Source organism: Ranitomeya imitator, chromosome 2 (assembly GCF_032444005.1).
Source record: "Ranitomeya imitator isolate aRanImi1 chromosome 2, aRanImi1.pri, whole genome shotgun sequence".
NCBI classification, from domain to species: domain Eukaryota; kingdom Metazoa; phylum Chordata; class Amphibia; order Anura; family Dendrobatidae; genus Ranitomeya; species Ranitomeya imitator.
Genome location: NC_091283.1, coordinates 267,290,948 through 267,316,901, shown reverse-complemented (window position 1 = coordinate 267,316,901; position 25,954 = coordinate 267,290,948). Strand labels below are relative to the sequence as shown.

At 44.0% G+C, this 25,954-nt stretch overlaps 1 protein-coding gene across 3 annotated transcripts in view; it reads left to right on the top strand.

Moving 5' to 3' along the window:
• ABCC3 (ATP binding cassette subfamily C member 3) overlaps positions 1–25,954 on the top strand; it is an 80,653-nt gene that overhangs the window by 33,415 nt on the left and 21,284 nt on the right. For all 3 annotated transcript variants that reach the window (XM_069749121.1, XM_069749122.1, XM_069749124.1), the window contains exons 2-13: positions 6,825–7,001; positions 7,077–7,202; positions 9,717–9,854; positions 9,944–10,066; positions 10,153–10,214; positions 10,908–11,036; positions 11,386–11,604; positions 11,710–11,887; positions 23,411–23,572; positions 23,694–23,786; positions 25,351–25,554; positions 25,637–25,783. In XM_069749121.1, the coding sequence (XP_069605222.1) occupies positions 6,825–7,001; positions 7,077–7,202; positions 9,717–9,854; positions 9,944–10,066; positions 10,153–10,214; positions 10,908–11,036; positions 11,386–11,604; positions 11,710–11,887; positions 23,411–23,572; positions 23,694–23,786; positions 25,351–25,554; positions 25,637–25,783 (1,758 nt within the window). The remainder of the gene's footprint in view (positions 1–6,824; positions 7,002–7,076; positions 7,203–9,716; positions 9,855–9,943; positions 10,067–10,152; positions 10,215–10,907; positions 11,037–11,385; positions 11,605–11,709; positions 11,888–23,410; positions 23,573–23,693; positions 23,787–25,350; positions 25,555–25,636; positions 25,784–25,954) is intronic.

Below are 25,954 nucleotides of genomic sequence, written 5' to 3'. Positions count from 1 at the left end.
GATGTTCTGGTTGGTTCTGGGAAGGTACTGGTTCTTCTTGCCGAAGTAATTAGGGCAATGTTTCTTATGAAAAAGTTTTAAAAACATCGAAGACCTAAAGAATGGAGGTTGGAGAGCGCTCTACTCATTAGGAGCAGTGGGAAGTCTGCATCCTACCACCTCAGTCGTTGGTGGAGCTCGGCAGATAATGGTGATCATATCCAACTAATTCACCCATACACGAAATGATCCTTGGATTTATGGGAAATGATGGTATAGTTTATCGGATATTATTATAGACATTATTATTTATATATACAAATATAGACAAGTACAATAAACATGAGCAAAGCAAGGCACACACAAGTACAGAGGGAGAAAAGACCCTGCCCGTGAGGGCTCACAGTCTGCAGGGGATGGGTGAGGATACATTAGGAGAAGGTAGAGCTAGTCGTGCGGAGGTTCAACAGGCTAAGGATCAGTGCAGGTTGTAGGCTTGTTGGAAAAGGTGGGTCTTCAGGTTCTTTTTGAAGATTTCCGTGGTCGGCGAGAGTCTGATATGTTGGGGTAGAGAGTTCCAGAGTATTGGGCAAGCACAGGAGAAGTATTGTATGCGGTTGTGGGAAGAAGAGATAAGAGGGGAGTAGAGAAGGAGATCTTGAGAGGATCGGAGGTTGCGTGTGGGTAAGTACTGGGAGACCATGTCACAGATGTATGGAGGAGACAGGTTGTGGATGGCTTTGTATGTCATAGTTAAGGTTTTGAACTGGAGCCTCTGGACAATAGGAAGCCAGTAAAGGGCTTGGCATAGGGGAGAGGCCTGGGAATAACGGGGAGAAAGGTGGATTGGTCAGGCAGCAGAGTGTAGGATGGATTGTAGAAGGGCCAGAGTGCTAGAGGGAAGGCCAGAGAGTAGGAGGTTGCAGTAGTCGAGGCGGGAGATGATAAGGGCGTGCACTAGTGTTTTTGTGGTTTCATGGTCAAGGAATGCACAGATGCGGGAAATATTTTTGAGTTTGAGTCGGCAGGAGGAGTCAAGGGCTTGGTATAAGGCTTGAAAGAGAGGGCTGAGTCGAGGATCACCCCAAAGGCACCGAGCGTGTGGGACTGGGGAAAGTGAGGAACCATTGTGGTATGGGAGAAGGAGACACTGAATGTTCGTTCTCACATGGGCTTAAGGTTCCAGAAATAGAGTGAAGGTGGAGATCAGCACTTGCACCTTTGCACCTGGCATTGATCGTTCAGATTTCCTACTCATTTCTGCTGTTCATGTGTGCTCTTTACTCTACATCCGCCCATGATATTGTATAATATCCCTTTGTCTTCTTCCTCAGTTATCTGATGGGTGATAGCACTGTGTACACAGGAAGTCGTTACGAGAAGATAGAGATGGGACCTATTTACCCACATTAGGGCCACCTATATGACGACTTCTAGACTCACTTCTGTTCGATCAGGATGGCAATCTAAGTATGGAAGTCAATGGTTCCTCGATGTTTTCTGATTGGGAGAAGAACAAATGGTTTCCGAGTCAGTCTCTTGACTCATCCAGGGAGAGGCAGGATGGGGTCTCATATATCTACTGTTCCCTTTCGTGGTCGTTCTCCATAAATGATAACCTTCTGTGTGTGACTTTATTGTATGGTGTCTCAGAAAGCGGAAGGGGTCGTAGAGTTGCAGTGAGAAGCTCACAGCCACATGATTCCTCACATGTTCTCTCTGAGGTTTAGAAAAACTTTGTTCATGCCTAGAAATGATTGATGGAACTCTTGAAACTGCAACGTTGGTCGTTTCACGATACTCGTCCTGTGATCCTAAAAGGTTACACCACTGGGACTATACATTTGTGCTAATAGCACTAAGCCCTTGAACTGTGCCCTATGCCATACATGCACCAGCACTTACTAGTTGCTGCCATGAATGATCACCATTTTGCTACTTTCTGTCTGTGCTGATCTGTCCCGGCTCCAGCGCTAGGTTCTAGTTCTTCCTTCCCCATGGACAATTCTCACAGTGCTACAGTAGCTTGCGACGAGTTGCAATAATAGCCCATCATCATCCAACGCCCTTTCAGGCCAGCTCAGGTGGCTGCACATTACCTGAGTGTTCAGGTAGTAGGGCACACTGTTACTTCATGCTTTCCTGGAGTCAAGCCACACTTCCTACTTGGCTCTGCTATGGCCTGGTGCCTGACTATCTACTCAGCTGTTCCTGAGTGCCACCAAATATCTAGATCCTTCTACCAACTCAGCTCTGCGGTTCCTGGTGCTATCTGCACTCTCAGCTCTGCTGTTTCAAAATATTTGCTAGTTTACTCGCCTGTACAATTCCAAGGTTCTGTCCACACTATCAGCTTTGCAGCATTAAGATACCTTGTATTCCAAGGTGCTGTCTGTTCCCTCAACTCTGCTGCAATAAGGTGCCTGATTGCCTACTCATCTCTGCTGTTCCTGTGCGGTCATTGTCCCCTTGCAAGGTACCCAATTGCCTACTGATTTCTGTTATTCCTATGTGCTCTTGCACGGTGCCTGATTGCCTACTCATCCTTGCTATTCCTGTATGCTATTTGCACTCTTGCAAGGTGTATGATTGCCTGCTCATCACTGCTGTTCCTGTGTGGTCACTGCATTCTTGCAAGATGTCTGATTACCTACTTATCTCTGCTATTCCTGTGTGCTCTTTGCAGTCTTTCAAGGTGTCTGCTTGCCTATTCATCACTGCTGTTCCTGTGTGGTCATTGCATTCTTGCAAAGTGCCTGATTGCCTACTCGTATCTGCTATTCCTGTGTGCTTTTTTGCACTCTTGTAAGGTGCCTGATTGCCTACACATCTCTACTATTCCTCCGTGCTTTTTGCACTCTTGTAAGGTGCCTGATTACCTACTCATCTCTGCTATTCCTGTGTGCTTTTTGAACTCTTGCAAGGTGTCTGTTTGCCTAGTCATCACTGCTGTTCCTGTGTGGTCATTGATTTCTTGCAAGGTGCCTGATTGCCTACTAATCTTTACTATTCCTGTGTGCTTTTTGCACTCTTGTAAGGTGCCTGAATGCCTACTCATCTCTGCTATTCCTGTGTGCTTTTTGCACTCTTGCAAGGTGCCTGATTACCTACTCATTTCTACTTTTCCTGTGGGCTCTTTGCACTCTTGCACGGTGCCTGATTGAATACTCATCTCTGCTGTTCCTGCGTACTATTCATATTCCTGCATCAAGGTGCTGTCTGCACATTTGGCTCTGCTGCATCCAGCACTTCCAGGGAGCTCCACTGATTTCCCTACCGCCCAGCAAATCAAGCTGTACTGGTCATTGCTGTTCCACATACTGTCCTGTTTTCCTGCTCAGCTGCATCAGCGCCTCTGGGTCCATGCTGCTCACTCTGAGCCAATAACTTCGGGTAAACTCACTCGCAAGTGACCACTGTGGCCACACACTGAGACCATTTTAATGATGGCTATTCATCTCATCCTTCCACATGGACCCCTCAGTGGGCATCTTTTCTCCTCTGACACCAAAAGGAGTCTTCCATGGAGGAAAAGACATCCCTATTAATTTACAGAACATGGTCACTGATACTGCAAATCATCCAAAGCTTGCCTTCAAAGTCTTTGCAGTAAGAGCAGTAAAGAAAAGAGATGTGGAGTACTAATTTTAACAGTAGTAAAGAACCTGCAGGAGATCTTCATGGATACAGGATTCTTTGCAGTAAGAGCAGAACAGCTATGGATTAAGGTGTTTTCAGCTCACTTTTGGTAAAAATCTAGTGGGATTGTATGAAAATGCGGCATTAAAATGTAACATCTGCATATTGTATCATGGATTCTTTACAGGAAGAGCAGTTGTAGATGTTGAAAGAGTTGAAACCAACAAAATGTATTCTTAATGCTCCCAACAATATAATGGCGAGATATGTTTCCACCATAAAGTATCATGCTGTGTGACTCTTAGGTTTGGAAAGGATTCTTTACAGTAAGAGAAGTGCATATGGGTTTGGTTAGAGAAATAATAAAGCCTATATCCAATTAAATTAATTTGTAGCAATAAGAGGATGAGATATGTTTACAGCTCATCACTCCAGTACTTGTGAAGGATTCTCTTCAGTAACAGCAGTAACAATGTATAGCATTGAGCTGTCGTGTAGGACATTTTCACAAGAGCGTAGTTATCCAGATGTATCGCTCTCCCAGAGCCCGGGCCTCTGCTCTACATTACGGGCTGACTATTACATTATCGTCATCAGTCACTATTATTACATTTGGGCTTTCTGCCACTCGTCTATGAGCTCATTCAGACACGTCTCGCGGCTTCAGCCTCGTGCCAGGATATTGTTAGGTGGTAGGCGGGAGGAGAATTTACTTTTGAAGTCTTTATCCTAAAGAACCGCTAATTCCATTAACACAGCGCCCCCTCTGGAGACGCAACGTATGACGGGCCTATAGCTCTGGAACTTGAGGCTTATAATAAGCCGTGATTTGCATGGTGAGACTGTAACAACACTTCTCCATTGTCCTCCGCTCTTTTTTATGTCTTTTTTTTTTCTTTTTTGTTCCTCTTTTTTCCTTTTGCATATTATTTTAAAAAAACAGGATGAGATCAACAAAGGCAAAGTCAATGCTCCTTGAGTGCCGAACTAGAGAAATGTTCATACAGAGCTTCATTTTGTAAAGTCCATATTAATTTTTCTTCCCCATAAATGTCCTCTCCCCCCCCCCCCTTATAAATAGGATAGAGGCTCTTTCAGGAGGAAGAGGTTAATTATTTTTTTTTAAATGAATGGATTTTTGCAATTGGGATTCATTAATAAATTTGCAGAATGAGTTAACTGAGAACCTGTCAGGGAGTTTTAGCTTTTGTATCTGTCTTTTTCTGAAATCCTTTAGGTTTATTTAACTTCAGTATTCAGCCCGCAGGCATGTTTCGTGCTCCGCACCTCCCATCTGCTCAGAAGTCTTAGAAATTGTAAAAACAAAATGCTTTTAGAGTTTCCCTAAAGAGTCTGCGGCGGCCTGGCGGAGAGGAATGGTGCCCAGGTCTGCTTTATATTAGGAAACAATCCGGGTATTCATCAGCCCTTGGCTCAGCCGCTTCATTGCCTTTAATGAGGGCAGTCGGTGGTAATGTGAGATCTGCTGGAAACCAGGACGCGGTATCGTCCAGAGACACCGGAGCGACCTGTCATTATTATTACCGGGAAGATATAAAATCCGTCTTCTCTCTGCTCCATATTTATCACCTTATTCCTCATTTTGCTAATTTTGCATAAAAAAAGAGTGTTACTAAAGGAAAACTATCAGCAAGCAGGTTGACAGATCTCACTGTGTCACTTTCAGTTTCCTTTTACTAGGATGGTCTGCTCTTGCCATATGGAAACTATCAACAAGCAGGTTAACTGCTAATAATGGATCTTATTTGTCACGTTTTAGTTATACTAGAATTCTGGTATTATATGGAAACTATCAACAAGCAGTTTTGATGCTGTTGATGGATCTCTTTGTTCCACTTTCAGTTTCCTTTTACTAGAATTGTCTCCTCTTGCTATATGGAAACCATCAACAAGAAGGTCAACTGCTAATAATGGATCTTATTTGTCACTGTGGAGACACAGGGGGTCAGCGGGTGCTCTAGTCCACTAACCTGAAACCGCATGTACCAGGGGTCATCCCACTGAACACCTGCTATCCAATGCTACTCAGACAACACAGTGAGGCTAAAAGTGTGGCAACACTTTACTTATTCAAAAACAGGCATATAACACATAGAACAGTCCCAGCAAAGTACCCAAAATGGTGCACATTACAGAGTCTCCACGCTGACTCGCCAGGATAGTGGCAGCTGTTACTTGATGACTACCCCACCTGTGGCATGCACAGAGAGAAGGTAGTGACAAGCGTAGGAAGATGACAGTCCGAACGTCTCCATGGGGCCAGGTGACCGAAGGGTTCCAACCTGGCTTCTCTGAACGTCTCCATGGGGCCAGATGACCAGATGGTCCCAAACTGGCTTATCCGAAGGTCTCCATGGGGCCTGGTGACCGGGGAATGCAAATCCTGACTATCCCAAACATATCCATGGTTCACTGATGGTGAATGGAGCAGATCTGTATTCTTCCAGCTGGGGCCGTGGTCCCCTAAGCTGGCATCCTGTAGAATGTCAAATCTATGTCCCTTCATGATGGAGCCATGATCTGGCAGGTATCCTGGAGAGTGTTCGTTCCTGACTGTGGTTTTGGAAAGAGTCTCTGGTTCTTTGGATCTCTGGGCTGTCTGGATGAATATCGTTAGAGGCATATCCCACTTATATAGCTCACAACCTTGTCCTTTAAGCCAGCATCCAGAGGTCAAGAGGATGATTTGTTGAAATTAACTCGCATTATTTGACTATTTTATCAATTTGAATAGTTTTTACTTCTCTGTGTTGCAAATCAACAAGCTAGCTGACCTGGATAATGTTTAATCAGCATATCAGCAAACATCATTGTTCAGTTACCCTGCATCTCATTCATCCAGGATAACAGCATAATATGTTACATCAAATGTCAACTTACAAGTCAATATTACAGGCTTATACCAACAAAAATCTGTGTTTTCTTGCCCAACCAAAGAACACATAAATTCAATAGTCTACATATGCCGGTAGATTCTTCCTGGATTTCTGAAAATAGACCTCTGGTTAATAAAGATACAATGCTGTGTCATTACAGTCACATTTAAATTATACTAGAATTCTGGTATTATATGGAAACTATCAGCAATGAGGCTGTCAGCTGTTCATGGATCCTGTATGTAGACCCGTGGTAGTAAGTTCTGGTGGGTCAGGGACCCCACTACAGTCACTGTTTTGTTTTTTCAGGACTCTAACCTGACATTGTACACGGAGCGACCGGACCTGACGCCATGCTTCCAGAACACGGTGGTCGCCTGGACCCCTGTCATCTACCTCTGGGTCGCGCTGCCATTCTATATTATTTATTTAAAGTATAACCGGAGGGGATACATTGTGCTGTCCATGCTGAGCAAAGCCAAGACGGTAGGAGGGCGAGAGCCGTCGACATATCGCTCATGGTTTTTACTGTTGGGTAACACATTTCTTTCTGCTCTGCAGCTCTTCGGAGTGCTGCTGTGGTGCGTCTGCTGGGCCGACCTGTTCTACTCTTTCCATACTCTGATCCAGAATCAGCCCCCTCCCCCGGTGTACTTCGTCACACCGCTGATCGTCGGAATAACTATGGTTTGTATCCAGTTTTTTATGCTATGGGTATCGGTATAGATGGGGAACGTCTGCCAGAGTGAATTATACAGACGGGTAATGTCTCCTGGAGTGATCGGTATAGAAGGGGAACGTCTTCCAGAATGATTTATATAGACAGGGAATGTCTTCTGGAGTGATTGGTATAGACGGAGAATGTCTCTTGAAGTGATCGGTATAGACGGGGAACGTCTCCTGGAGTGATTGGTATAGATGGGGAACATCTCCTGAAGTGATCGATATAGTAACATAGTAACATAGTTAGTAAGGCCGAAAAAGACATTTGTCCATCCAGTTCAGCCTATATTCCATCATAATAAATCCCCAGATCTACGTCCTTCTACAGAACCTAATATAGACGGGGAACGTCTCCTGGAGTGATTGGTATAGATGGGGAACGTCTCCCGAAGTGATCGGTATAGATGGGGAATATCTCCCGGAGGGATCGGTATAAACAGGGGAAAGTCTCCCTGAGTGATCGGTATAAACGAGGAACGTCTCCCAGAGTGATCGGTATAAACGAGGAACGTCTCCCAGAGTGATCGGTATAGATGGGAAACATCTCCCTGAGTGATCGTATAGATGGGGAACGTCTCCCTGAGTGATCGGTATAGATGGGGAACGTCTACCGGAGTGATCGGCATAGATGGGGAACGTCTACCGAAGGTACCGGTATAGACGGGGAACGTCTCCCAGAGTGATCGGTATAGACAGGGACAATCTCCCTGAGTGATCGGTATAGACGGGGAATGTCACTCAGAGTGATTGGTATAGACGGGCAACATCTCCTGGAGTGATTGGCATAGACGGGGAACGTCTACCAGAGGTATCGGTATAGACAGGGAACATCTCCCGGAGTGATCGGCATAGATGGGGAACGTCTACCCGAGGTACCGGTATAGACGGGGAACGTCTCCCGGAGTGATCGGTATAGACGGGGACCGTCTCTCTGAGTGATCAGTATAGACGGGGAATGTCTCTCGGAATGATTGGTATAGATGGGGAACATCTCCCGGAGTGATTGGCATAGACGGGGAACGTCTACCGGAGGTATTGGTATAGACGGGAAACGTCTCCTGGAGTGATCGGAAAAAACAGAGGACAGTCTCCCGGAGTGATCAGTAAATATAGGGGAATGTCTCCCAAAGTGATCGGTATAGACGGGGATCATCACTCAGAGTGATCAGTATAAACAGATAATGTCTCCTGGAGTGATCGGTATAGACGGGGAACATCTCCCGGAGTGATCGGTATAGACGGGGAACATCTCCCGTAGTGATCGGTATAGACGGGGAACGTCTCCCGGAGTGATCGGTATAGACGGGGAACATCTCCTGGAGTGATCGATATAGATGGGGAAAGTCTCCCGGAGTGATCGGTATAGACGGGGAAAGTCTCCCGGAGTGATCGGTATAGACAAGGAAAGTCTCCCGAAGTGAACGGTATAGATGGGGAATGTCTCCCAAAGTGATTGGTATAGATGGGAAACTTTTCCCGGAGTGATCGGTATAGACGAGGAACATCTCTCGGAGGGACGGGCATAGACAGGGGAAAATCTCCCGGAGTGATCGTATAGACAGGGAAAGTCTCCCAGAGTAATCAGTATAGATGGGTAATGTCTCCCGCAGTGATAAGTATAGACAGGGAACATCTGCCTACGTGATAAGTATAGACGGAGAAAGTCTCCCGAAGTGATCAGTATAGACGGGGAACATCTGCCGAAGTGATAAGTATAGACGGAGAAAGTCTCCCGAAGTGATCGGTATAGATGGGGAACGTCTCCCGGAGTGATCGGTATAGACAGGGAACATCTGCCGAAGTGATAAGTATAGACAGGAAACGTCTCCCGGAGTGATCTGTATAGATGGAGAAATGTCTCCCAGAGTGATCGGTATAGATGAGGAATGTCTCCCAGAGTGATTGGTATAGATGGGTAATGTCTCCCAAAGTGATCGGTGTAGACGAGGAACGTCTCCCGGAGTGGTCGGTATAGACGGAGAAATGTCTCCCAGAGTGATCAGTATAGATGGGGAAAATCTCCTGAAGTGATCAGTATAGACGGAGAAGATCTCCCGAAGTGATCAGTATAGAAAAGGAACGTCTGTATAGACGGAGAAAGGTCTCCCAGAGTGATCGGTATAGATGAGGAGTGATCAGTATAGATGGAGAAGATCTCCCGAAGTGATCAGTATAGACAAGGAACGTCTGTATAGACGGAGAAAGGTCTCCCAGAGTGATCGGTATAGATGAGGAACCTCTCCCGAAGTGATAAGTATTGACGGGGAACGTCTCCCGGTGTGATCGGTATAGACAGAGAAACGTCTCTTGGAGTGATCGGTAGATGGGAAATTCTCCTGGATCACCATCCGCATCAATGTTTACACTCATTTCTGACTGTTCATGCCATGCAGGGTGTAGATATTGATGTGGCTGGTGGAGTAGACCTAGACATGTGATTGTTAGGAGGCCTCTTTTGACGTTCTGCATTTTTTTTAGATCACGGCGACTATACTTATCCAATACGAGAGGCTGCGGGGCGTCCAGTCTTCAGGGGTGCTGATAATATTCTGGTTTCTAGCTACACTGTCTGCCATTATTCCGTTCCGCTCAAAAGTCTTGTCTTCAGTCAATGAGGTAATGAGGAGTTGATGGAGTTGTGGTCACCCAGAGACCTTCACCATGAATGACCCCGGCACCGATATTTGTCTCCTTCTTGTGTTTAGGGCGTAACAGATCGATTCCGCTTCACCACATTCTTTATTTATTTCTCGCTGCTTGTGGTGGAGCTTATTCTCTCCTGTTTCAAGGAGGCACCACCATTCTTCTCTCCCGTCAGATCAGACAGCGTGAGTCAATACACACCTCTACGTCTATATAATCTACTGATCTTCAATCTGCCCTATAATGAATGACATTAAAATCTCTTCTGCAGAATCCCAGCCCAGAGTCGGACGCTGGATTTCTATCGAGATTAACGTTTTGGTGGTTCACCAAGTAAGTGTTACCCTCAACAAGTCTAGGTGGGCAGAAGATCCAGAGCAGTCATTTCTGGCCAAAGGCTATTTCCTTTTGAGGGCTTCCTAGAAATCTCCCTGGATGCCCACGAACAATCTTGAATCCATACCCTGACCATCACTGAGTGACTGAAAAGCCTTTAGACCATCCCTTGCTTATCAGTCAGTGTTTTGAGACCTTCTCCCACCCATCAGTGAGTGATTGACAGCCCTGAGATCTTCCCTTGCTCATCAGTGAGTTATTGAGACCTTCCCTGTTCACCCATGAGTGGTAGCTTTGAGGCATTTCTGTGCCTATCAATGAGTTACTAGTCTTTAGACCTTCCAATCAGTGTTTGAAAACCCTGAGACCTTCCCATGCCCATCAGTGCTGTAGACCTTCCCTGTTCATCAGGAAGCCTTTGAGACCTTCTCATGACCATCAGTAAGTGATTGACAACCTCAAAACCTTCCCCAGCTCATTACTAATTGGCAACTTTTAAACTATCTATTGACTCTTAACAAGCTATTGAGATCTCTCGATGCCCATCAGTGAGTACCACTCATGAAGACAGCCTTGTGTTGATGACCATCTCCCACCCAAGTGCTGCAGCCTCTCATATCTCACACACACCTCTAAAGGCCTTGATATTCTGTCAATTTCTGATTGACTTGACATTTTCTACCCTCTTAGGATGGCCATTTTGGGCTACAAAAGACCTCTGGAAGACAAAGACCTCTGGTCTTTGAATGAAGATGATACCTCGAAAATAGTTGTTTCCAAACTGATTAAAGAATGGGAAAATGAGAAGAACAAGCTAAGGTACATTATATATCACGTGACCACACTGTGGTGGGTCAACCTCCATGAGCAACCAAGTCTTGGCTAAGGTTCTCGCAAATATCTAAGCTCTCAACATAAAAGCTCATATATCAATCCTTCTAGGGTGTTTAAAAAAACTTCCTTTTCGAGCCCCATATGTATTCAAGTAATATGGTAGCATCATCATAAAAGCTATTTTTTTAAGTGTCACATATGAGGACCCCACTCATCTAGTATTGGGAATAGCTTGTACTGAGTTGGGTCCTCTGACTATCATCCATGTTTCCTTCCTGTGGATCAGCACAGAAGGCAGAACTACTAAATCTCCCATGGCTCTTTTATATTGCAGGACAAGTGAAGTGACGTTCATTAAGACTCAGGACATAGAGCTAAACCATGTGGATGAGAAGCCCACCGAGTCTGATGTTCTGATCGAGAACAGCAAAAAGAAGAAAGAGCCGTCCTTCATAAAAGTTCTGGTGAAGACATTTGGACCTTACTTTTTAATTGGTTCCGTCTTCAAGCTGTTTCAAGACCTCTTTGCTTTTGTGAACCCCCAGTTACTAAGGTGTGTAACTCTAACAACATCTATGGGGCCGATTAGATCACATTAGTGATCATTGGAGCAGTGTTTATACTGTCTTCATTACTATTTACACCCTGTCTGTTCTAGCATTCTCATCATGTTCATCAAGGATGGCCAAGCTCCCGCCTGGTGGGGATTTTGTATTGCGGTCTTGATGTTCCTCTCCTCTATAGCCCAAACTTTGATACTCCACCAACATTTCCAATACTGCTTCGTCACGGGAATGCGTTTAAGAAGCGCTATCACTGGGATCATATACAGGAAGGTGAGAAAAGCATATATCGTATTATGGGTCTATGGGTTCTGCACCCATCTATAATATCACCAGTAGAGTCTATCATCCATGATTAGTAGATTCCACCTGGAGACTCTACTATCCGTAGCTATAACCCACAGAGTGTACCATCCATGAATAGTAGATATAACCACAGAGTGTACCATCCATTAGTATATATAACTCACAGAGTGTACCATCCATGATGAATAGATTCCACCTGGAGACTCTACTATCCGTGATTAGTAGATATAACCCACAGAGTGTACCATCCATGAATAGTAGATATAACCACTGTGTACCATCCATTAATAGATATAACCCACAGAGTATACATCCATTAGTAGATATAACCCACAGAGTGTACCATCCATGAATAGTAGATATAACCCACAGAGTGTACCATCCATGAATAGTAGATATAACCACTGAGTGTACCATCCATTAATAGATATAACCCACAGAGTATACATCCATTAGTAGATATAACCCACAGAGTGTACCATCCATGAATAGTAGATATAACCCACAGAGTGTACCATCCATGAATAGTAGATATAACCACTGAGTGTACCATCCATTAATAGATATAACCCACAGAGTATACATCCATTAGTAGATATAACCCACAGAGTGTACCATCCATGAATAGTAGATGTAACCCACAGAGTGTACCATTCGTTAGTAGATATAACCCAGAGTGTGCCATCCATTAGTAGATATAACCCACAGAGTGTACCATCCATTAGTAGATATAACCCACAGAGTGTACCATCCATTAGTAGATATAACCCACAGAGTGTACCATCCATTAGTAGATATAACCCACAGAGTGTACCATCCATTAGTAGATATAACCCATAGAGTGTACCATCCATTAGTAGATATAACCCACAGAGTGTACCATCCGTTAGTAGATATAACCCACAGAGTGTGCCATCCATTATTATATATAACCCACAGAGCGTACCATCCATGGTTAGTAGATATAACCCACAGAGTGTACCATCTATTTGTAGATATAACCCCGAGTGTACCATCTATGAGTAACAAATATCACCCGCAGAGTGTACCATCAATGAATAGTAGATATAACTCGTAGAGTCTACAATCCATATTTAGTAAAAAAAACACCCATAGTCTTCCATCCATGGTTAGTTGATATCACCTGAAGAGACTACGATCCATCTTTAGTAGATATCATCCATAGATTATAAGAGTGTTTCTCAACTCCAGTCCTCAAGACCCACCAACAGGTCATGTTTTCAGGATATCCTTAGTATTGCACAGGTGATAATTTCTTCACCTGATCAAGCATTAATTCCATTTCCTAAGCAATAATAAGGAAATCCTGAAAACATGACCTTCTGGTGGGTCTTGAGGACTTGAGTTAAGAAACACTGGACTATACCATCCATAATTAGTAGGTATCTCCAGGAGAGTTCATCATCCATGAGTTATAGATATCACCCATAGAGTCGACCATCCATGATTAGTAGATATCACCTGTAGAGTCTGCCATCCATGATTAGGAGATGTCACCTGTAGAATTTACCATCTATGATTAGTAGATGTCACATGTAGAGTCTACCATCCATGATTAGATGTCACCTGTAGAGTCTACCATCCATGATTAGTAGATGTCACCTATAGAGTCTACCATTCATGATTAGTACTTTATTTTTTCTAGTGCTTTGATACTTCATGGGCTGGCTTTTTTTTTTTTTTTACCAGAGACACCCCCTCCTCCATCAACTTAGTGTCTCCTAGCAGCTGGCTCAGAGTCACCACACTGATGCTGAGGATAGAGAAGACCCCCCATCCAAATAGCACAGAATGGACCAGAACTGATAAGCTCAAGTGATCCAACAACCCAAGACACTTATAGTAGCTAGGATTACAGGTGTGCGCCACAGCACCCATTCATGATTAGTAGTTGTCACCCATAGAGTCTACCATCCATGATTAGTAGATATCACCTGTAGAGTCTACCTTCCATGATTAGTAGATGTCACCCATAAAGTCTACCATCCATGATAGTAGAAGTCACCCATAGAGTCTAGATGTCACCTGTAGACTCTACCATCCATGATAAGCAGATATCATCCATAGAGTACCATCCACGATTAGTAGATATCACGTGTAGAGTCTACCATCCACGATTAGTAGATGTCACCCTTAGAGTCTACCATCCATGATTAGTAGATGTCACACATAGAGTCTACCATCCATGATTAGTAGATGTCACACATAGAGTCTATGATCCACGATTAGTACATATCACCTGTAGAGTCTACCATCCATGATTAGTAGATATCACCTGTAGAGTCTACCATCCACGATTAGTAGATGTCACCCATAAAGTCTACCATCCATGATAGTAGAAGTCACCCATAGAGTCTAGATGTCACCTGTAGACTCTACCATCCATGATAAGCAGATATCATCCATAGAGTACCATCCACGATTAGTAGATATCACCTGTAGAGTCTACCATCCACGATTAGTAGATGTCACCCATAGAGTCTACCATCCATGATTAGTAGATGTCACACAGAGTCTACCATCCATGATTAGTAGATGTCACTCATAGAGTCTACCATCCATGATTAGTAGATGTCACCCATAGAGTCTACCATCCATGATTAGTAGATGTCACACATAGAGTCTACCATCCATGATTAGTAGATGATGATAGCAGAGTCTACCATCCATGATTAGTAGATGTCACACATAGACATCATAGGGCTAAGCAACAGCATGTGTGAAAAAGACTTGGGTATACTAATAGATCACAGACTAAACATGAGGCAGCAGCAAAAAAGGAAAATGCAATTCTGGGATGCATTAACAGAAGCAAACAGTCTAGATCACGTGAAGTCATTTTTGTCCTCTACTCCTCTTTGGTCAGACCTCACCTGAAATACTGTGTCCAGTTTTGGGCACATTTAAAAAAATACATCAACAAACTGGAGCAAGTTCAGAGAAGAGCAACTAGAATGGTGACCGGTCTGCAAACCATGTCCTATGAGGAACGGTTACAGGATTTGGGAATGTTTAGCTTGCTAAAGTGAAGACTGAGAGGAGACTTGATAGCTGTCTACAAATATCTCAAGGGCTGTCACATTGTAGAAGGATCATCTTTATTCTCATTTGCACAAGGAAAGACTAGAAGCAATGGGATGAAACTGAATGGGAGGGGACACAGATTAGATATTGGAAAAAACTTTTTGACAGTGAGGGTGATCAATGAGTGGAACAGGCGGCCACGAGAGGTGGTGAGTTCTCCTTCCATGGAAGTTTTCAAACAGAGGCTGGACAGACATCTGGCATGATTTAGTGAATCCTGCTTTGAGCAGGGGGGTTGGACCAGATGACCCAGGAGGTCCCTTCCAACTTTATTATTCTATAATTCTATAATCATGAATGGTAGACTCTACAAGTGATATCTACTAATCATGGATGGTAGACTCTACAGGTGATATGTACTAATCGTGGATCGTAGACTCTATGTGTGACATCTACTAATCATGGATGGTAGGCTCTATGGGTGACATCTACTAATCGTGGATGGTAGACTCTACAGGTGATATCTACTAATCATGGATGGTAGACTCTACAGGTGATATGTACTAATCGTGGATCGTAGACTCTATGCGTGACATCTACTAATCATGGATGGTAGACTATGTGTGACATCTACTAATCATGGATGGATGCTTAGCCCTATTCCTCCCATTCTGTAAATGCTTTTTTCATTTTTATTGCCCAGATGTACTTTGCATTTTCCTTGTTAAAAACCATTCTGTTAGTTGCTGCCCACTGCTCCAGTTTATTTATATCTTTTTGAATCCTCTCTCTCTTCTCTAGTATTAGCTATCCCTCCTAGCTTTGTGTCATCAGCAAAATAAATCAGTTTACCCTCAATTCCTTGATCTAACTAATTGATAAAGATGTTGAACAATACAGGGCCCAGGACAGAGCCCTATGGTACCCCACTTGAGACATTCTTCCAACTGGATGTGCAGCCATTTATGATCACTATTTTGGTCCGATCACTAAGCCAGTTATGAATCCACCTAACAGTTTCCTTGTCCATTCCACACTTAGTCATTTTTTCAATAAGGATTGTGTGAGATACTGTTAAATATTAATTATTCTTATTTTTATTCTGTATCGAGCACATGGTTTCTTGCTGACACTATCAAAAGCTATTTCTGTGTATGTAGCTCAGAGTATAAGTTAACTCCATATACAGAAGACACGTGATCTGTGCAGACACCCAATTGACATAGCCCAGTGCAGCCAGCCTCGAACTCCTGGACTCAAGCGATCCACCAGACTAACAAAAATATCTAATCAAGACTTAACCAGGTGCGTTATTCTTAAAAGAAAAATGTCATGATTTTCTGAAGAAAGTATAGTGGTTTATTGACTAGTCCACAGAAAAACCAAATTGCAGAAAACATAAAAGGTAGATGAAACAATTACAAACAGAGTGTCCATGTGTAGATATCAGCGCTTTTCTTGTTACTCATCTTTAAAAGGTAGAATGGTAAAAGTCATCTGTCTGTGTGAAGTCATCATGGCATGGAGTAGCTAACAGCTGTTGTTCCTCGTATCTTGTCTCATGTCCATGGAGAATGATGGTGAAGGAAGGGAGGTGACCGTCCCACGTGACAAAAGGCCCCCCACCCTCCTTAGAGATGTTATTTATATGGTTTCTACAGATCACGTGTCTTCTGTATATGGAGTTAACTTATACTCTGAGCTACATACACAGAAATAGCTTTTGATAGTGTCAGCAAGAAACCATGTGCTCGATACAGAATAAAAATAAGAATAATTAATATTTAACAGATACTTTGTCAAATGCTTTGCTGAAGTCATGATATACTATATCTACAGCATTTCCCTGATCCACCCAGCCAGTGATTCTGTCATAGAAGGAGATTAAGTTAGTCTGACTTGACTTATTATTTACAAACCCATGCTGACTCTGATTAATCACTTCATTCTTATCCAGGTACTTACATACATGTTGTTTAATAATTTGTTCAAAGATCTGTCCTGGTATGGAAGACAGACTCACCGGCCTATAGTTCCCTGGGTTCATCATCTTCTCCTTTTTGAAGATAGGAACATTTGCCCTTCTCCAGTCTTCTGGGACTTCTCCTGTTCTCTAAGAATTTTCAAAGATTATGGAGAGTGGTTCAAAAATTTCTTCTGCTATCTTCTTCAGTACTCTGGGGTGTAATTCATCTGGACCTCGAGACTAGAATTAATTTATGTTAGCTAAGTGTTTCCTCACTATGTTTCTGTTTATAGATGTCCTGGATTCTTCTATTCCTTTAATAGGACAGTGAAGATCAGTTGATGTTACATTTCCTTTCTGAGAGAAAACAGATGCAAAATAGGCATTTAAAAGTTCGGCCTTCTCAACATCCTTTCTTACCATTTCATCATTTTTATCCTGTACAAATCCTATAGCATCTTTGACTTTTGACATATCCCCCAAATCCTTTTTTACTGATTTTTTTATGAGATGTCATCACCTGTAGAGTCTACATCCATGATTAATAGATGTCACTCATAGTCTATCATCCATGATTAGTAGATATCATCCTTAGAGTCTACCATCCATGATTACCAGATGTCACCTATAGAGTCCACCATCCATGATTAGCAGATGTCACCTGTAGAGTCCATCATCCATGATTAGCAGATGTCACCTGTAGAGTCTGCCATCCATGACTAGCAGATGTCACCTGTAGAGTCAACAATCCATGACCAGTAGATATGACCTGTAGAGTCTACCATCCATGATTATGAGATGTCATCACCTGTAGAGTCTACCATCCATGATTAGTAGATGTCACCCATAGAGTCTACCAATCATGATTAGATGTCACCTGTAGAGTCTACCATCCATGATTAGTATATGTCATCCATAGAGTCTTACATCCGTGATTTGTAGATGTCACCTGTAGAGTCTACCATCCATGATTAGTAGATGTCATCCATAGTCTTCCATCCGTGATTAGATGTCACCTGTAGAGTCTACTATCCATGATTATGAGATGTCATCACCTGTAGAGTCTGCCATCCATGATTAGCAGATGTCACCTGTAGAGTCCACCATCCATGATTAGCAGATGTCACCTGTAGAGTCCACCATCCATGATTAGCAGATGTCACCTGTAGAGTCTGCCATCCATGACTATCAGATGTCACCTGTAGAGTCAACCATCCATGACCAGTAGATATCACCTGTAGAGTCTACTATCCATGATTATGAGATGTCATCACCTGTAGAGTCTACATCCATGATTAATAGATGCCACCCATAGAGTCTACCAATCATGATTAGTAGATGTCACCTGTAGAGTCTACCATCCATAATTAATAGATATCACCTGTAGAGTCTACCATCCATGATTAGATGTCACTCATAAAGTCTACCATCCATGATTAGTAGATGACACCTGTATAGTCTACTATCCATGAATAGATGCCATCCATAGAGTGTTCCATCCATGATTAGTAGATGTCATCCTTAGAGTCTTCCATCCATGATTAGTTGATATAACCTGTAGAGTCTACATACATGATTAGCAGATGTCACCTGTAGAATCTTCCATCTATGCTTATTAGATGTCACCCATAGTCTACCATCCATGATTAGTAGATGTCACCCATAGTCTACCATCCATGATTAGTAGATGTCACCTGTAGAGTCTACCATCCATGATTAGTAAATGTCATCCATAGAGTCTTCCATCCATGATTAGTATATGTCACCTGTAGAGTCTACCATCCATGATTAAATGTCACCTGAAGAGTCTACCATCCATGATTAGCAGATGTCACCTGTAGAGTCTACCATCCATGATTAGTAGATATCACCTGTAGAGTCCACCATCCATGATTAGTAGATATCACCTGTAGAGTCTACAATCCATGATTAGATGTCACCCACATAGTCTACCATCCATGATTAGTAGATGACACCTGTATAGTCTACTATCCATGATTAGTAAATGTCATCCATAAAGTCTTCCATCCATGATTAGTATATGTCACCTGTAGAGTCTACCATCCATGATTAAATGTCACCTGAAGAGTCTACCATCCATGATTAGCAGATGTCACCTGTAGAGTCTACCATCCATGATTAGTAGATATCACCTGTAGAGTCTACCATCCATGATTAGATGTCACCCATAGAGTCTTCCATCCATGATCAGTAGATGTCATCCTTAGAATCTTCCATCCATGATTAGTAGATATCACATTTAGAGTCTACGTCCATGATTAGTAGATGTCACCTGTAGAATCTTCCATCCATGATTAGTAGATATCACCTGTAGAGTCTTCCATCCATGATTAGTAGATATCACCTGTAGTATTCCATCCATGATTAGTAGATATCACCCATAGAGTCTACATTCATGATTAGCAGATGTCACCTGTAGAATCTTCCATCCGTGATTAGTAGATATCACCTGTAGAGTCTACCATCCATGATTAGTAGATGTCACCCATAGAGTCTACCATCCATGATTAGTAGATATCACCTGTAGAGTCTACCATCTATGATTAGTAGATGTCACCTGTGGAGTCTACCATCCATGATTAATAGATGTCACCTGTAGAGTCTTCCATCCATGATTAGTTGATGTCACCGATAGTCTTCCATCCATGATTAGTAGATGTCATCCTTAGAGTCTTCCATCCATGATTAACAGATATCACCTGTAGTCTTCCATCCATGATTAGTAGATATCACCTGTAGAGTCTACCATACATGATTAGTAGATGTCATTCATAGAGTCTACCATCCATGATTAGTAGATGTCACCTGTAGAGTCTACCATCCATGATTAGATGTCACCTGTAGAGTCTGCCATCCATGATTAGCAGATGTCACCTGTAGAGTCCACCATCCATGATTAGCAGATGCCACCTGTAGAGTCCACCATCCATGATTAGCAGATGTCACCTGTAGAGTCCACATCCATGATTAGCAGATGTCACCTGTAGAGTCTGCCAACCATGACTAACAGATGTCACCTGTAGAGTCAACCATCCATGACCAGTAGATATCACCTGTAGAGTCTACTATCCATTATTATGAGATGTCATCACCTGTAGAGTCTGCCATCCATGATTAGCAGATGTCACCTGTAGAGTCTGCCATCCATGACTAACAGATGTCACCTGTAGAGTCAACCATCCATGACCAGTAGATATCACCTGTAGAGTCTACTATCCATGATTATGAGATGTCATCACCTGTAGAGTCTTCCATCCATGATTAGTAGATGTCATCCTTAGAGTCTTCCATCCATGATTAACAGATATCACCTGTAGTCTTCCATCCATGATTAGTAGATATCACCTGTAGAGTCTACCATACATGATTAGTAGATGTCATTCATAGAGTCTACCATCCATGATTAGTAGATGTCACCTGTAGAGTCTACCATCCATGATTAGATGTCACCTGTAGAGTCTGCCATCCATGATTAGCAGATGTCACCTGTAGAGTCCACCATCCATGATTAGCAGATGTCACCTGTAGAGTCCACATCCATGATTAGCAGATGTCACCTGTAGAGTCTGCCATCCATGACTAACAGATGTCACCTGTAGAGTCAACCATCCATGACCAGTAGATATCACCTGTAGAGTCTACTATCCATGATTATGAGATGTCATCACCTGTAGAGTCTACCATCCATGATTAATAGATGCCACCCATAGAGTCTACCAATCATGATTAGTAGATGACACCTGTATAGTCTACTATCCATGAATACATGCCATCCATAGAGTGTTCCATCCATGATTAGTAGATGTCATCCTTAGAGTCTTCCATCCATGATTAGTTGATATCACCTGTAGAGTCTACATCCATGATTAGCAGATGTCACCTGTAGAATCTTCCATCTATGCTTATTAGATGTCACCCATAGTCAACCATCCATGATTACTTGATGTCACCCATAGTCTACCATCCATGATTAAATGTCACCTGAAGAGTGTACCATCCATGATTAGCAGATGTCACCTGCAGAGTCTACCATCCATGATTAGTAGATATCACCTGTAGAGTCCACCATCCATGATTAGATGTCACCCACATAGTCTACCATCCATGATTAATAGATGACACCTGTATAGTCTACTATCCATGATTAGATGGCATCCATAGAGTCTTCCATCCATGATCAGTAGATGTCATCCTTAGAATCTTCCATCCATGATTAGTAGATATCACATGTAGAGTCTACGTCCATGATTAGTAGATGTCACCTGTAGAATCTTCCATCCATGATTAGTAGATATCACCTGTAGTCTTCCATCCATGATTAGTAGATATCACCCATAGAGTCTACATCCATGATTAGCAGATGTCACCTGTAGAATCTTCCATCCGTGATTAGTAGATATCACCTGTAGAGTCTACCATCCCTGATTAGTAGATGTCACCCATAGTCTACCATCCATGATTAGTAGATATCACCTGTAGTCTACCATCCATGATTAGTAGATATCACCTGTAGAGTCTACCAGCCATGATTAGTAGATGTCACCTGTAGAGTCTACCATCCATGATTAGTTGATGTCACCGATAGTCTTCCAACCATGATTAGTAGATGTCATCCTTAGAGTCTTCCATCCATGATTAACAGATATCACCTGTAGTCTTCCATCCATGATTAGTAGATATCACCTGTAGAGTCTACCATACATGATTAGTAGATGTCATTCATAGAGTCTACCATCCATGATTAGTAGATGTCACCTGTAGAGTCTACCATCCATGATTAGATGTCACCCATAGTCTACCATCCATGATTAGATGTCATCCTTAGAGTCTTCCATCCATGATTAATAGATATCACCTGTAGTCTTCCATCCTTGATTAGCAGATGTCACCTGTAGAGTCTACCATCCATGATAAGTAGATGTGATCCTTAGAGTCTTCCATCCATGATTAATAGATATCACCTGTAGTCTACCATCCATGATTAGATGTCACCTGTAGAGTCTTCCATCCATGATTAGTAGATATTACCTGTAGAGTCTACCATCCATGATTAGATGTCACCCATAGAGTCTACCATCCATGCTTAGTAGATGTCATCCTTAGAGTTTTCCATCCATGATTAGTAATAATAATAATCTTTATTTTTATATAGTGCTAACATATTCCGCAGCGCTTTACAGTTTGCACACATTATCGTCGCTGTCCCCGTTGGGGCTCACAATCTAAATTCCCTATCAGTATGTCTTTGGAATGTGGGAGGAAACCGGAGAACCCGGAGGAAACCCACACAAACACGGAGAGAACATACAAACTCTTTGCAGATGTTGTCCTTGGTGGGGTTTGAACCCAGGACTCCAGCGCTGCAAGGCTGCTGTGCTAACCACTGAGCCACCGTGCTGCCCATTAGTAGATATTACCTGTATAGTCTACTATCCATGATTAGATGTCATCCATAGAGTCTTCCATCCATGATTAGTAGATGCCATCCTTAGAGTTTTCCATCCATGATTAGTAGATATCACCTGTAGAGTCTACATCCATGATTAGTAGATGTCACCTGTAGAATCTTCCATCCGTGATTAGTAGATATCACCCATAGTCTACCATCCATGATCAGTAGATGTCACCCATACTCTACCATCCATGATCAGTAGATGTCACCCATACTCTACCATCCATGATCAGTAGATGTCACCCATACTCTACGATCCATGATTAGTAGATGTCATCCTTACAGTCTTCCATCCATGATTAGTAGATATCACCCATAGTCTACCATCCTTGATTAGTAGATGTCACCCATAGAGTCTTCCATCCATGATTAGTAGATATCACCCATAGTCTACCATCCATGATTAGTAGATATCACCCATAGTCTACCATCCATGATTAGTAGATATCACCCATAGTCTACCATCCATGATTAGTAGATATCACCCATAGTCTACCATCCATGATTAGTAGATATCACCTGTAGAGTCTTCCATCCATGATTAGTTGATGTCACCCATACTCTACCATCCATGATCAGTAGATGTCATCCTTAGAGTCTTCCATCAATGATCAGTAGATGTCACCCATACTCTACCATCCATTAGTAGATGTCATCCTTAGAGTCTTCCATCCATGATTAGCAGATGTCACCCGCAGATTACCGAGTGCTGTCCAGATGTCAGATCCCAGTACTCTTCTGGCATCAAACCCCCCCTGAATGTGTCTCCCTGGGGATAAGCAGGACTGGAAGTGTGTGACCGCCCCATTTGCCATCTCCACAAGAGGAGTCCAGTCCATTAAATCATAAAAGTTCCACATTTTTGGATATAAACATTTATTTACATTGTGTGGAGATTGTTGAGACGTCTCCTTGGGTTTCGCCTTGTGCTTCTGTAGGATTCTGTCTGATTTGTTAGCAAGTAGTCTACGTGCCACCATTAAGGTTCCATCCTCTGTTTCCTCAGTCGCTGGTGATCACTAATGCCGCAAAGCGCTCATCTACGGTGGGAGAAGTGGTGAATCTGATGTCGGTGGACGCTCAGCGTTTCCAGGACCTGACCACGTTCCTGAACATGTTGTGGTCGGCTCCTCTGCAGATCTGCCTGGCGCTGTACTTCCTCTGGCAGGTAGTGATCACCTTGTAGGAGGAAGACAGAAAGCTGTGTTGCCCCCTGGTGGAGAGAGCTGATAATGCCTCCACTACTCCTTGTATGTGACTGGTCAGATCTGAGTCCCTTCCTCTTTCAGAACCTGGGACCCTCGGTGTTGGCCGGAGTTGCCGTCATGGTTCTTCTTATCCCCATTAATGCCTTTATTGCCATGAAAACCAGAGCCTTCCAGGTAAACGACTACTACAGGGGCTTATGTTCTATATGTTCCCCCAAAATTAGCTAGTTATGGGTGTGGTGTAACTGGTGGACCCCTGCTGGAAATGCTGGTGCTACACTGCCCCCTGCTGGAGATAATGGTGCTATACTGCCCCATCCCCCCCCCAAGTTGGAAATGCTGGTGCTACACTGCCCCCTGCTGGAGATAGTGGTGCTATACTGACCCCCCCCCCCCCCCCCAGCTGGAAATGGTAGTGCTACACTGCCTCCTGCTGGAAATGCTAGTGCTACACTGCCTCCTGCTTAAGATCCTGGTGCTACACTGCCCCCTGCTGGAGATAATGTTGCTACTCTCCCCTCTGCTGGAGATGCTAGTGCTGCACTTGCTCCTTGCTGGAGATCACTGATGCGGCACTGCTCCTGCTGGAAATGCTGCTCTGCCTTCTGCTGGAGATGCTGGTACTGCTCTGCCCCCTGCTTGAGCTACACTGCCCCTGCTGGAGATGCTGATACTGCACCGTCCTATGCTGGTACTACACTGCCCCTTGCTGGAAATGTTGGTGCTGCACTGCCCCTTGCTGGAGATCACTGGTGCTGCACTGCCCCTGCTGGAGATCACTGGTGCTGGAGATCTTTGGTATTGCTCTGCCCTCTGCTGGAGATGTTGGTGCTGCGTTGCCCCCTGCTGGAGATCACTGGTGCTGCACTGCCCCTGCTGGAGATCACTGGTGCTGGAGATCTTTGGTATTGCTCTGCCCTCTGCTGGAGATGTTGGTGCTGCGTTGCCCCCTGCTGGAGATCACTGGTGCTGCGCTGCCCCCTGCTTGAGATCATTGGTGATGCACTGCCCCCTGCTGGAGATCTTGGGTACTGCTCTGCCCTCTGCTGGAGATGCTGGTGCTGCACTGGCCTCTACTGGAGATCTCTGGTGCTGCACTGCCCCCTGCTGGAGATGCTGATGTTGCACTGCCCCTGCTGATATTTCTCTGCCCTCTGCTGGAGATCACTGGTGCTGCGCTGCCCTCTACTGGAGATGCTGGTGCTGCACTGTCCTCTGCTGGAGATCATTGGTGCTGCTCTGCCCTCTCTTGGATATACTGGTGCTGCTCTGTCCCCTGCTGGAGATATTTGACGCTGCACTGCCCCCTGCTAGAGATCTCTGTTGCTTCAATGCCCCCTGCTGGAGTACACTGGCGCTGCTCTGCCTATGCTGGTGATCACTATTGCTGCACTGTCCTCTGCTGGAGATCTTTGGTGCTGCACTGACCCCTGCTGATGATCACTGGTGCAGCTCTGCCCCCTGCTAGAAATTTCTGGTGCTGTACTGACCCCTGCTGGAGATCACTGGTGCTGCACTGACCCCTGCTGGTGAATACTGTTGCTGCACTGCCCCTGCTGGCAATCACTAGTGCTGCACTGCCCCTGCTGGCAATCACTGGTGCTGCGCTGCCCCTGCTGGTGAATACTGTTTCTGCACTGCCCCTGCTGGCAATCACTAGTGCTGCACTGCCCCCTGCTGGCGATCACAGGTACTGCACTGCTCTGATCCTATGATACCTCCCTGCTGTCGGTTCCAGGTGGAGCAGATGCAGTACAAGGATTCCCGGATAAAGCTGATGAACGAGATCCTGAACGGTATGAAGGTGCTCAAGCTTTACGCCTGGGAGCCGTCCTTCTCCCAGAAAGTCCTGGAGATCCGCAGCAGAGAGCTCAGCGTCCTGAGGAAGTCAGCTTACCTTGGCGCACTGTCTTCCTTCGCCTGGACCAGCGCGCCATTCCTGGTAAGACTGTGGGACTACAGCTACCAGCAGTCCCGCTGAGGGTTGTAGTAGTGATGACACCTGCCCCTCCGTTGTATTCCAGGTGGCGCTGACCACATTCGCCGTCTACGTCTCCGTGGATGAGAAGAACATTCTGGACGCAGAGAAGGCGTTCGTCTCCCTCTCACTCTTCAACATCCTAAGATTTCCACTCACCATGCTGCCCCAAGTCATCAGCAACCTCGTCCAGGTACTGAAAGTCCGGAATGTCTGATAATACAGGACGAAGTCACTGTATAATGGAGATCAGGAGCAATTACCATGTCTGATAATCTAGCACCTATCAGGTCCCTTAATACTAATAACATCTGATAATCCGGCACCTGTCAGGTCCATTAATACTGATAATGTCTGATGATTC